The sequence below is a fragment of the Biomphalaria glabrata genome, chromosome 5 (assembly GCF_947242115.1).
Source record: "Biomphalaria glabrata chromosome 5, xgBioGlab47.1, whole genome shotgun sequence".
NCBI classification, from domain to species: Eukaryota; Metazoa; Mollusca; class Gastropoda; family Planorbidae; genus Biomphalaria; species Biomphalaria glabrata.
The window spans coordinates 17,188,561-17,202,883 of NC_074715.1; the positions used below are offsets into that span (position 1 = coordinate 17,188,561).

General features: G+C 30.3%; 1 protein-coding gene across 1 annotated transcript; it reads right to left on the minus strand.

Annotated features, from left to right (window-relative positions):
- Positions 1 to 534: 534 nt before the first annotated feature.
- LOC106064343 (ubiquitin carboxyl-terminal hydrolase 14-like) lies at positions 535 to 13,997 on the minus strand. The gene is made up of 18 exons (XM_056029817.1): positions 13,824 to 13,997; positions 12,182 to 12,327; positions 11,727 to 11,765; positions 11,498 to 11,602; positions 11,095 to 11,198; positions 10,552 to 10,610; positions 10,323 to 10,453; positions 9,438 to 9,494; positions 9,048 to 9,139; positions 6,767 to 6,849; positions 6,306 to 6,337; positions 6,088 to 6,153; positions 5,792 to 5,884; positions 5,451 to 5,576; positions 4,570 to 4,642; positions 3,792 to 3,899; positions 2,364 to 2,438; positions 535 to 1,498 (listed from the first exon to the last, which is right to left on the minus strand). The coding sequence occupies exons 1-18, from the start codon at positions 13,837 to 13,839 to the stop codon at positions 1,425 to 1,427; spliced, it is 1,479 nt and encodes a 492-aa protein (XP_055885792.1). The 5' UTR covers positions 13,840 to 13,997; the 3' UTR covers positions 535 to 1,424.
- Between the last annotated feature and the right edge of the window lie 326 nt (positions 13,998 to 14,323).

Sequence of the window (14,323 nt, forward strand, 5' to 3'; positions counted from 1 at the left end):
AATCAATAAGAAAAATGCATTTTAAGCTGATGAATTACAAAATGGTGGGGTTTACCTCTCCAAAGCCGGAAAACATGGCAAGGTGTCAATGAAAGGTTTGGTAACCACCCTACTACTGCAGTGAGCACAAAGAGATGCGGGAAAAAAAAAGTGTAGGGGGAAATAATCAAATTTTTTAATGATTTAAAAAAAATATATTTCGTATTGCTTTGGCTTTTGTCAGTTGAATGTAGTTGGGTTTTTTTTTAAATGTATGTTGGTAGATGAACAGCTACTTTTGCTGTTAAAAAAATTCCTGCAATTTTTTTTAAAATAGTAATTTAATAACTAAGCATTTTATTCCCACATTTTTTCCCTAACAAGATTTAAAAAAAGGTCTGTCTGGCAAGTGGAGTTTGTTAGTATCATAGACGTCTTTTACTATCTATATGATTTGTTATGTTTTATATTCATAAAAAAAAAACATGCAAGTTTGTTTTTTTCATTTTATATTTCTGCTGTTCAAAATGCAAAAATGAAAATAACACAAAAATATATGAAAGAAATGCATTATTTCTGCACTTGACAGAAATAAATTTACTAATACCTGATACATTAAGTAAAAGCAACCAGCATATATGGCCACAAATACACTAAGGTGTGCTGTAGAATCCTTTCTGCAGTCATGCACGCAACCTGTACTAACATACTCCATGCTTGAGTTGTGTACTGGTATTCACACATATTTGTTTCAAAAAAGTTGCTGATTTATCTTATAATATTTTGTTACATATGATAAGCATGCAATTAAACACTGAACTGGTACCTAAAGTTGAATGAATTAATATAAAATATTTTGTGTTTTTAATTCTGAAATACAGTAAACCTTTAAAATCCACCAGACTATCTGACTGACAAGTTTGGAAATACCATTTAAATGTTACCACAAAAACATACACACACACAACACAGAATGTGATCTACAACTGACTATCTGACATTACACCAAAATCAAATATGAAATTCCTGACTTTATTATTTCATTTTGTTTAGATGAAGAGTAGAATTTCCTTTTCTGCTTTTTATTTTGTAATGGAAATTAGTTATTTCTGTTAAATTAAACAAATATGATAATTATGCAGGAGCAAAAAGTACCATACAAATATATGTCATTGAAACTGAAAACTGTGGCTCCAATGAAGTCAATATATACAGTGACATAAAAATATAGACAATAATTCACCTGAATATTAACTTTTGTTTAGTTAAAATAAAAAAAATGACAAAGTAAATGATTCAGTAGCCATAATCTTAATTAGAACAAAGTTTGCCATGGAGCTAAGCTTGCAAAACACTCAATAAAGAGCTTGGGGATTGTTTAAAAAAACAACAACACTATCCAGGTGAATTAAAAAAACAAGTACTAAGTTTGTACAAAAGCATCGTTAGCTCTGTGAGTTTTCCTCAACTTCCATTAATCTTGGGCTGTAGAGTAGAACATAGGCGCAGTGCCAGTCCCCTGCAGAGACAGAACAAAGTTTTAGTTGATGTATGTTAGAAATTAGTTTGTAATGGTCCAGGATGTTTAAACTGTTTTCATTTATTGATGAACTGAAAGGTATGTTATTTTTTGTTCTGGTTTGCATATAGAGCAGGGTGTGTTATGATTGCAAATGTAAAAAATGCAAATGCATTGATGGTAATGACACCAGAAGAGAAAAAGCCAGCAAAAGTTGCTGGAATTAATTTTGATCATTAATAGGACCATCTTTTCTTGACTTAAAATATAAACAAGTTCAAGCTTGTTTATTTTTGTAATGCATTATTAGAGCTATTTTGCAGATTCTCATTTTGTTACAATTTTGTATATATAGTCATGATAATGATGCAAATGATATCGTGTCAAAGTCCATTCACTACACTATATTATAAGAAGTTTTGAAATATCTGCAAATGTTCCCTTTATTTATGTTAACTTTAGTCTTTAATTCTCTTTCTAGTTACCTCTCTATAACTTAAGAGACCTGCATGCACTAATCAAAGAGTAAGCAAAGCTACAAATATGAACCACACTTGTTATCAAAAAAAAAAAAAAAAAAAAAAAAAAAAAAAAGTGGACATTCTCTTTTATTTTTAGGCAACATTTTGGTGGTGAGCTGTACACACTTGTGCAGTCTGAGCCAACAAACAAATATTTTGTCCACTTCATCTGCTGTACCCTTGTGTGGGGGCATTCTGGGTCAACTAAGAAATGCTTTACAAAATCCTATGGTGGTAGTGTATTTTGGATTTCTTCAAATCTGTGTTTGTCGTAGAGTAAAAAAAAAATCTACTTGGCATAGTCTAAGAGGTTCAAAACAATGTAAACAAATAATGACACTTACCTCCGCCTGATAGCTTCAATATGTCTTCAGACATAACAGGTGAAACTCTGTCATCATCAAACATCAACCATTCATCTACAAGAGAAAATCAATCCATCTGTATGTCTATCAAACATCATTTTAGTTCTATTTTTGCCATTTCTGACAACTAACACGGACAACTCTCCACCAAACAAAGAAACAAAAATAGAAGCCATACAATATTTTAAATAACAGACCATTAGTGCAATTATTTTATGATCTAAATCTTAAAATAATGTGATTTCCCAACAAAACTGGTACAGATTCACAAAATGTACTATTACTTGAAAAATCTTGTAGTAAGTAGTACTTTTTTAAAAATGAGTTTCTTTATTAAACATTATAACAAGATTATATCAACTGCTGAGATTATATTAATGCATATATGTAGTTGTCACAGTCTTAGTTGACATTGCATGATCTAAAGTTCACGTCATGTTAATAGTTTAAAAGACACATGGAATTCCTGATGTAGAAAACAGGAAGTAGAATGAATAAAGTTAGACTTAGAGGTCAGTCAGTCAAGTCAAGCAGACAAGTGAAGTCAAGTTAGAAGTCAAGTGTTATTCTTTGGACCGAGTGGTCAAGTATATTTTAGTCCGGGATGGACAGTAGCGACTTAGAAAAGTCTGTAGTAATTTCAGTTAGAAAGTAACTTGTGGGCAGTTGTTGCCAGTGGTCTTTTGAGACATGTATTAGTTAATCTATATTTCTACACAGTGTTACCCGCTGAGATGCGGACGTGATTTGTAACAAACATATATTGGATACTTTTGATACCGCTGTTATGCGGATAGGATTGTTTATTATTTCTTGACTTGTAGCACTAACAAGGAGTGCAGTGTATTATTATTGTAGTGAAATTAACTTCATGTTTGTCTGCTGAAATGAGCTTCAGTCAGTTTATACTATTTGTCTCGTCACGTGTCAAGAGCACCTCAGGAAGCAAGAACTCAGTATTACACCATTCAACGTTCATTGACAGTAGTATATCAAAGGAAATGGCTTTTCATATAATTAATATATATTTATATTTAACTAGTCTTACTATAGTAAATGGAGACGTGGTGGCTAAGTGGTAAAGCACTTGGCTTCTTAACTTGGGGTAGTGGGTTCAAATCCTCATAAAGACAGGGATTTTTTACTTTCTGGATCTTTAGGGCGCCTCTAAGTCCACCCAGCTCTAATGGGTACCTGACATTAGTAGGCGAAAAGTAAAGGCGGTTGGTCGTTGTGCTGGCCACATGACACTCATTAGCTGTGATCTACAGAAACATATGACATCTGGCCCATAGATCACAAAGTCTGAAAGGTGAACTTTACTTTTTTATCATACTAAACAAATTATCTTATTTTGCATTGATTGAATGACTGCTTATCTATATATATGTTTAAAAAATATCTTACCCCCTCTTCTGCGGACCCAGGCCACATAATGTCCACTAGAACTGGACCTTCCTTTGTGGGTAAGAACAGCACTGAGCTCATAGTATCCACTGTTATTGGAGCCAACATCTGGTGAAAGTTATTAACATGCTATTACTGCACTTAATTAAAAATGGGTTAATTTTTGTTAATTATTAGGAACTGCTTTTGTGAGTAAGTTCTTAATAATTTACTGCTTAAAGCTAAGGCCAGAATAATATTTTTGAAGGATAAATTTTTGAGATATTAAATATCAAGTTTAGCACAGAGTTAGCCTATTGCACACATTGGAATCTCATCTTTGCACATTTTTGGGATGGATAATTATAACATAACAGCTCCTAGTGCTACAAGTTTTCACAACTTTTTCCATTTAAAAAAAACAAACTGGTCAGCAACCTATTATAATCAAAGTCTAAAAAGCCTTTTTATGGATGTACTGTTCTCCAAATATCTTACCAAATGTATGGCAACTACAGCAAACAAGATATGAAGCCAATAGATCTACTTCAGATTGGCTATTATGTTGCTTTGCCATTCATTTATATTTGTATTCTTAATACTTTATGATTTCTTCTTTCTCAATAACTAAAAAAATGTGAATGTAGTTTTAGAAAAAAAGATTATATTTCTACTGAAAGCATAATTACTCCTAAGAAAATCCTTGCTCTCAAATGTTTGAGAAGAGAAGGAATGAAGTAAACATTCTCAGACTAAAAGATTAGTTAACATGTGCAAGTCAAAATAAACATGCTTTTACCATCAGGAAACCAGTAAGGTTCTGTCTTGATAACTTTCTGGACATCTTTGGATGTTAAAGTTTTTCCTTTGCCCTTAGACAATACAGAAGACAATAACTATTAGGGCACTAAGTATGTAAGAGGAAAAAACACTGAAGCACTCATATTAAGAAAAATGTTTCATTGAAAATGTATTTATTGATACTAAAAGGGCTCAAATTTAGAAAATGTTTCATTGAAAATTTATTTATTTATGCTATCAAACTTTGCTTGAAATTTTTATAATTTAAATTGGATCACTACATAAATGTAACTCAATTTTTTTTTTAAATGAGCTCATAGCATCAACAAGATTTATAAATTGTATCTTAAAAGTAGTTTTTGTTTTGTTATTGTATGAGTATTGAGACTATTAGATCAAATTTTATTATCGAAAACAAAATAAGTAATTGTCTATAGGCTCAAAGCTTTAATGTATTGTAAAATATATTTTGCTTATTTAAAGTAAATTGCTAGCCAAAATAAATGATTTTTCTGTGCTGCAATGTCTTCAACAGATAGATAAGCTTGATGTTCATTTATTTATAACTAGCTGGATAAGACCCACTATCTACAGGCCTTACTTCGGGTATTACTGATTTACTTGATTGAATTTAGATCTATGTCAAACATGGAGCATGTTTTCTCCACAAGAGAAAAAAAAGTAGAGTATGTTCATATCAAATATAAATTTCTGTGAAAACGGATTTACCTGGTTGTTAAAAAAGTTTCTTTATTTAATATAGATACATTTAGGTACTTTTGTCTATTTTAGGTTTTTGATTTTTATTCAGGACATACTTATATATATATGCCTTACTTTCTGCTTTATATATTAGATATCACAGGGTGTAATGCTTACAGACTGGGCCTCTTGAACTTTTTTATCTTCTAATGCCTTGAAACGTTCCCTAATGGGTATCAACTTCTGCTGCAGACTTGGAGTGCAAAGGTCAAAAACATCTAATGATAGTGGAAACTTTATGTCCTAAAACAAAAGAGGACACTAAGGTCTGTTATCCTTCTTTTCAATGAAATAAAACTTGAATGATAAATGTAGGATAATATCATAGAGTGAGGTTGAGAGTTTGAGTACAATAACTTATTATTCATAGTAAGCTACATTTCTTCACCTTTAGAAAGTAATCAATATGGATCATTGTCAATTAAATGTAATAGAACAATTACAGTCTAAAAACAAACCTTCAGGATTTTTGCATTAGTTGACTGTTTCTCTTTGTAAAAAAATCTGACAAACTGAATAGTTAAGTAACCTGGTAATCTGCTAATTTTACTCTGGAAAAAAACAAAAAAAAAAAACAACAAAACATTACAATCTCTGAGAGGCATTACTTTGCTGTTACTCCAACATTTTTTTTGTACACCAAGTGAAGTATTTTCTCAAGTGCTGAGAATTTTTCATACATTATCAGTGTAAAAAGTATCAACTTGCTATAATTAAATGTGAAAGAATTAAATGTATTCTAAAATCTACTTACAGATTTAGTATATACTGCATCTCGTCCAAGTGTTGGGGAGTTTTTGGTTAATGTTTCTTCTAGCCTCTAGAGAGAAAAAAAAAATTGATTGTCAGATAAATTTAATCCCTACAACTTTTAATACTTTATAAAAAAAACAACAACTTCCAATCCATTATTCTATCATAATAGACAAACATAGCATCCAAGGAAGAATGTTCTACAATATCTCAACTTACACTTTGTAGTCCTGTGTGCATGTACTTCACCTCTGAAACAAATTCCTATATTTTGAAACTTTTGTAAAAAGAAGATTGGCCAATGTTAATACTGTGTTCAATAACTATTGCGAAATAACTTTCCTTTCAATGTAATGGTAGATTAAAAAAACAACAATAATGTACTTAAAGATCAATAAAACAATCTTTTTTTTTCAATAATAAAAATACTTCTTACAAAATTAATATGACATTTATTGCCATTTCTTAAATACAATAAAAGCCATCTCATGTACAACAATTAGGTGAGTAAACCACTCGCTTTCTCTATGAATGCCTGAATAAACTATGTAAACCATTTACTTTAACCAGACCCATATATACCTAAATTAACTGTGTGAACAACTAAAATATTCATCCATTCCTTTTAATGGGTCTCAGACTATCATTAACACAGCTTTTCTAACTAAATGTTGTAATACCTTTTTCTATAAAACAGCTGAGTTGTAAAAACTTTTCTATTCCACGCACTTCACCTTCTTCTGGTGCCTCATTGCATTTCATACTGAAATAAAATAACAATACAGCTTAAACATTTTTAAATAAAGACAAAATGCTTCTGTTATTATTATCCATCCACAGTAAAAATAATTTCATGCAGTGTTTACTTTTAAGAGACATAAAATATGTTAGTTTAAAAAGAAATGGAAAATATATTCACATGCAAGTGTTAGTTCAACTTACTAAACTCACCAAAGAAATATATGTAACCAAAAATAAAGACAAAATAATAAATTTCATCAGTAATGAAAACTGTTCTCATTGCCCCCCCCCCCTGCTTTCCCCTTTAAACTACATTGAATTGCAATGGAAGCTTTTGTAATGCTCCCCTCCCACACATATACTGTTTGTCAGCAAATTTGATGACCTGTATCACTCCCAGACATGCCTACCCCCAAGACCCAGAATGTGGAACACTCAGGTTGAAAATGTGGAATTTTGGGCCCCAATGTGGAACATAAACGCGTTTATGTTTGTCAGCCATATTGTTTGCAATATAAATTAAACTTCAATGATATTACTTTAATAACAATACTAGTTTGCTTCTTATAAATTAGATGTAAATAGTATAATATAATTAAAAGTAAGAAAACCTTTAATTCATAATTATGTCCTTTGTTTGAAATCAATAGTTCTAACTCCTATGTGATTATTCTAGATCTACTTGATTATCTATCCTTTTCTAGGGCTCTACTCTAGTCACTCTAGAAGTTGTCTCTAGTGCTAGATCTAAAATAATTTAAGAGTCTGTCTACTAGTAGTACTAGTCTAGGACTAGACCTACATGTAATAAGTCCTTTAAGTCTAAGAACACAGATTATAATAATTATATTAATTATAGATCTAATCTAAATATTTATGTCTAGATCTATGGACTTATTGAGAAATAAATTTATTACATATGATAATGATACATAGAAATCTAGAGATCTATCACCTTCTAATTCTATTTCTCTAGATACTAAGTAAGATAGATCTAGATTTATTATCATCTAGACTCTAGTTAAAATAGTTAAATCTAGTTTCTAGTAATCTAGTGCTAGATCTAGACTCTCTAGATACTAATTTAGACTATGTAATAAGTAGAGACTATAATTGACACTATTACTATAGCCTTATTTATTTAGATCTAGCTAGGCCTTAGCCTTACTGTGTCTAAGTTAATTAATTACATTTAGGTCTAGATCTAGATCTCTAATAACCTATTTGAAAAAAAATCCTTTTCTTAGATTACTTAGAAACCTAAACTTAATAAGGCTAAGAAGTTAAGAACTTAGACTTAGAAACCAGTTGAATTAGTCATGTTTATCATAGTTTATGATGTTAGTCACGTTAGTGTTAGAATAGCGCCTTTGTCAGGAAAAGAAAGGGATTTGAATGGAAAATTAGGCTTATTAGCACTTACTAGATTCTAAGAATAAATCTAGTATCTGGACCTAGAGTACTAGATCTAGGTCTAGATCTAGTTAATCTTGTTCAACCATATCTTCGTACATTTAGGACACACTGGGTCTGGGAGGAGATGAAATGTAAACAATAAACACAGACCTAGATATATTTTATTTTGCATTCAGTATTTTCATTTCGCATTATTAATAAATAATGAAAAATCAGCGATTTTTTTTTGTGTCGGAATTCAGACTTGGCGGAACAAAAAATCATGAATGCGGAACGGCGGAACATGTGAGCTTTTTTGATGCTTTTGCGGGACGGTTCCGCATAATGCGGGACTGTAGGCATGTCTGCACTCCCCCCCCCCCCCTCTGAAATGTTTTTTAAAAAAATTTTTAAAAAGACACATTAGTGTCCCTAAATATAACACAATATTGTACAATAGATTAAATATATGTATCCTAAGAACAAATTCCCTTATAAACCGACTGCCCCAATCTTTCTCCTCTCTGCTGTTATTTTCATAGCTATCTTTATTTTCTTGAAAATGCTTGAAAGTGTGAAAGAAGAAGGAAAATATAACATGTTTCTCAACTCTCCTTATTTAGTTCTTTGAAAGTTCATTAGCTATTTTTAGCTGTTTGAGTAAGAATTAGCAAGTTCCCCAATAGTGATGTCACAGTAATAAAAAACTATAAAAACTTTCAGTTTTTCTGGGATGGGTTTTCACTGTTTTTACAAGTAATCAAGATGTTACTGAAAACATCTAGTTTAGTACCAGAGATTATAATGCTTAAGTGAACTGAATACCTAGTCTCAAACTCTCCTCCAAAATACTGATCAATAAATCCAATTCCAGCAGATGCCTCAGAGAAAGATGCAGATGGTGATGGTTCTGTCACCTAAATATCAGAATTATATGAAAAAAAAATTATTACTGTCTTTTTTTTTTTTTAGCAAAGACCTGATTCTGGTATAAGTTGTGAACTTTACATTTTTGCAATGAGAAAAAAATATGGATGATGTGGTGACTTAATTACTCTAAAAAAGCCAAACAATCTTTCAATAGCCTTGATATGTAAGTGTAGTTTTGATCATAAGTATGTTGTTCTTACATTTAAATTATAATATTTATTGGTGAAAACCTTTGCATTCTTTGTGTGCATCTAAATAAATTACAAACAAAAAAATGTTACTCACAGGTTTAAGCTTTTGTTGCAGACTTCTAATAATTTCTGTCCAGCATTCATTGGCATCCTGTTGGCAGTAATAAAGGTTGAATGCTTATTGTTATTTTTCAAGACACAGTGTTTTCAATGACCAATCAATTTATTTGTTAAAATGTTTTATGGTCAGTTTTGAACAAGTGAAAACATGTTTCACTATGCCTAATTAGCTGAGTTATGAACAGATCTACAGCTAAAGGACACTTCTGGCACTTTTACTTTTTACAAGTTAAAAAAAAAAAAAAAAGCAAATCAAAAGACATGCTGTTAAGATATATCACAATCATTTTTAAATGTATATCAGAAATTGAGTGCTGATTGTACATAAGCATACTATTTCTTAGATTACTTGAATATATTAATGTTTTCAGTTCTAATTTAAAATGGATGAAAATAGACTGTTCATGTCTTATTATATTCTGTCATTAGTGAGTCCAGTTATCTGACTAGTCATAACTCAAGTTGGTCATTGGTCTGCCACAATAATAAGTGACAAACTGCACATATGAAAGTAGAAAATTTATGCTTTTTTATGATCTTATAGACATTGTCAAGCTTGCGATTGGTCAGAAATTAATTTCCACAATAATGTGTGACAAAACACAGCAAAAATTATGTAAGAATATGAAAGAAGTATAAAGAAATGTTCTCATTTAAATGACTTAGAGAGTATCAAGTAAACTGAATTACAATAAAAAAAACAAAGAATGTCCAAGCTTCGATAGCTCAGCAATTATATAATTTTGTTTTGGTCTGCAATCATGAGTACTCCTGACTCCTCATGCATTAGCTTATGTGCTTCAATGAAATATGTTGCCCAATCTTCTTAACTAAATAGTGTTTAAAAGTTGTAGTGTACCTGCTGCTGATAGCCTCCATTCTCCCCCTTCTCTGCAAACCTGGGATAAGCCATGTGTAAGATTTGTAAGAATATAATTGGAGGTATGGGAGCTGATGTTCTGTCCATTGAGACGTACAGATCACGCAGTGCTGAATAACAAAATGAAATTTTATTCAAGACTTAACTAAACTTATTGTTTTCATTATACTACCAAATGAGAACATTGGTAACTAAACAAAAGACTAACCTGCTGTAATAGAGTCTGCAGGAGATATTGCACCAGTCACTGTTAAACTTCCAGTAAATCTGGAGAAAAATATAAATTGTGTTTGGAAATCACAATGGACCTCATTCACCAATCGTAAATAAACAACATTTAGCCACGTGGTGCTCTATCTCTTCTATATAATTTACGAGCTCATGTTTAATTCATGATGGTTGTCACGTGACAGTTTTTTTCCATTGTTTTATCAATAAGATCACGTGACTAAATGTTGTTTGTTTACGATTGGTGAATGAGGTCCATTATTAAATAACATGTTCAACACTTAAAATATTTTAAATAGGTATTAATGTAGATAATTTTTTAAAACCTGAATAAATTTCAACATGAAGTTGGCAGTTTGATAAGTGAAAGTTATTAATTTGAGTATTTTTATTATTAATTTCACTCATAGTAAGAATCAACTATAAAGACTTTTATGTAGTTCCCTGGGTCAACAGCACACACTGTCTATGTAGTACATTTTATAATTAAGATGTCTTTTTCTTTTTGTAAAATTAAAATTACCGCTTTAAGGCATCCTTCAGTTCTGGTACTGCCCTTAAACATTGTACTGTGGCATTCATGTAGCAAGTATTGCCAAGGTTTGTCAGTCCTGATGGTACATCCATCTGAAATAATTTTTTTAATAGTATGCAAAAAGTTTGTAAAAAAAATCAAGTCTCTTAGATAATTCCAAACACTCCCATTTCATCTAACAAAGTAAAAAAATAATAATTAATTATGTTAAAATGAAGAGATTCAGAATTCAAAATAGAATTATATAAAGAAATGTTTGTTTGTACCTTCTTCTTTGCTTACTTTAAATTTTTGTGTAGGATAGCTTATAAAAATGTATCAGAAATTTAGAATGGATATATATACATTCAAGCACTGCATCTTATCCAATTTATCAATGAATATTACTCACAGCAGAAGCCAACTGCTGTTCATTCATATCTTCAACAAAGACTGGTTTGTCTGCTGGTGCTTGGGGCAATTCTTCTGCTGTCCCCATCATTAGCAGTGTCACTCCCTACCAGAAGATTCAAATAATAAACATTGGAAAGCCATGGTTGAAACAAAAATCAGATTAAATATATAAGTTCTAAATGGAAAAAAACAGCAACACATAATTTAAAAAAATAATAATAACTTACATCTTTTATCTTACTTCTTACTGGACCCCATTCATCATCCTAAAAAATACACAGAATATGCACAAATAAATTATAACACAAATCATCTTATTCACTATTTTGATGTATCAAATTGATGGATACTCTGTGAAATGCTTTCAATTAATGCCCTACTATGTTGTGGTTGATAAGGAACACATTAGCTGGTGTGAGGGATCCAGGTGTAGACACCATCTTTAAGAATTCAAGTATTTCAATATGTACACATTTAAGAGGTAACATTCAATAGTGAATAAAAACAAAAAGTAAATTAAATTTATCAATCTAAATCTTAAGATGAGGTGGGAGCTAAACAAATAATGGCATTACACATGTTCTCCATTTATTTTAAATTACTTTTAGATTAAAAAAAAATGTTTCTGAAAGAAATCTGCCATCTATTTACCTTTACCCCCTTATAAAAACAATTGAATTACTTTAAGTATAGCTCCAGTGATCATCACTTTCTGACGAGTTGGGTGCACGCCTGATAGAGCAAACAGTTGAGCTTTGAAGAGTTCTGGTGACTCATCTGTGTTGCATTCAACGTCTGAAAATTTCTCTTTACCCCACTTAACATGGACTGTTAAAAAAATATACATCAATACAAATCATAGACATAGAGTAGTTTATGCTATTCAGACACCTATAAGCCAAAATTTCAAAGTTTGACTTTGACAGTGCATTATTTGACAATGGTTCGACATAGAAAAGAAAATGAAATATCAAAATCTTCTTTTGTTTAAGGAGAATAAGGATGACTACTTATATTTGTACCCCTAATCTATATTTGTTATTATATTTAAGGTCAAAGAGACCATGTGTTTTTATTTAATTCAGACAAATTTGACCCACATTATTTGATTCCGGACACCATAATTTATTTCAGACAGTCTCTATATTTAGGCATCAATAATTTCAGATTTTAATTCTATATTAACATTAGAATTAACTAAATTTTAAGATCTCCAGGCATAGCCTCTCACATGAAATCCTTAAGATGTTTTCAAATTATGCATAAATACAAACACAAAAAATAAAAATATGAACACACTTATTCTACCAAAATTAGGTCACTGGGATAGTGACTTCTACACAGACTTTTAGACTTATTTTATGTTTTCATGATTAGATGTGTGTTGAATGTTTGTGTTTTTTGTTTATTAATTTAATACATTTCTAATACAGATCTTTTGTAGTATAGTACAGGTTAGGATCTAATAGCCATTCTTGCCTAAATAGCTGAATCCTCTATATTCCATATATTCTCTCTATATAAATCGTAAATCTAGATCTATCTAGTAGGTCTAGATCTAGGCATTTAACTTCATTCAATGTACCAAGCTCACTCCAAACATTTGCCCATATAACAACAATTAACAAATAAAAAGATCATTAACATTTATGTCCAAAACTGGCTGTTTGAAATAAATTTTGGTAAACAAGAAAATCATAATTTAATTCAAACACCCTATTTAATTTTTTTTTTTTTGTTTGGAATCAAACAACTTGGTTTATGAATCAAATAAAACAGCTCCAAAACAGAATTAATATTGCTGGGCTCATTAGATTAGCATTTATATAGACTCAAATTATAGACTTAGCCAACCAAAAAATATAGTGTAATATAGTCTTAACCCTAGGAAGAGCCTTCAAGAGGTAAAAGTAAAGTCATCCTGGTAACATAGGAGAAGAAAACAACCTGACTTATAAAGACTTGAAATTCTTTTTTCTTACATAAAAAGACTTATACAACTAAATTTACTAAATGGAAGGAAATTGGGTCAGAATCATTGGAAAATGGACAAGCACATTAATGATTAATGATTATACACTGATACAGCATGCTAGTTTCATAATAATATCAAAATAGACATTCACATTCATTCAATTATTTAAAAAAAAATGATTGATTATTTTGTTACTAAAACTAAAAGAAAGTCAAGTGACGTGAAGTGTAAAAATCATTTTAAAATGAAATGAAAAAAAAATGAAATGATTCATTAATAATTCATTGATTGTTATTAATGTTATGAATAAGATTATCATTATGATTGTAGACTAGTCTAGCTGCATTACCCTTAAATACTGGCATCTTTGAGTATATCTAGAATTTATAGATCTAGATTTAAGTAAAAAAAAAAAAAGTTGTAATGAATTTATATATTTTTCTAGATTTGTAGAATTAACTCTTTTATCTAAACTATTTTGCAAAATCATGCGGCTTTGTGAGCAACGGAAGTTTAATGGTTTGTTTCTGTCAAAAAAATACATTCGACTTTTTACTGTCGAAATTATTCTGTAAAGCGATTTTTATTATTTTTCAGTGTTATGGTTATTCCATAAGTTATTCCCCTTATCCAGGATTTATATAAGTAAAAAAAAAAAACAATTATTTTTACAATCGTCATCAGTCAATGATAATTAAAACAAAGCTACAAAATATATAAGCCAAAAATAAACAAATCATGATCTATATTAGGCTATATTTAGTTAAGAAACTATAAAAAAAAATCAAACAAAGCAATAGGTTTTATTAAAAGAAATTTCTATAAATCAAGAACATAAAACTAAAATGT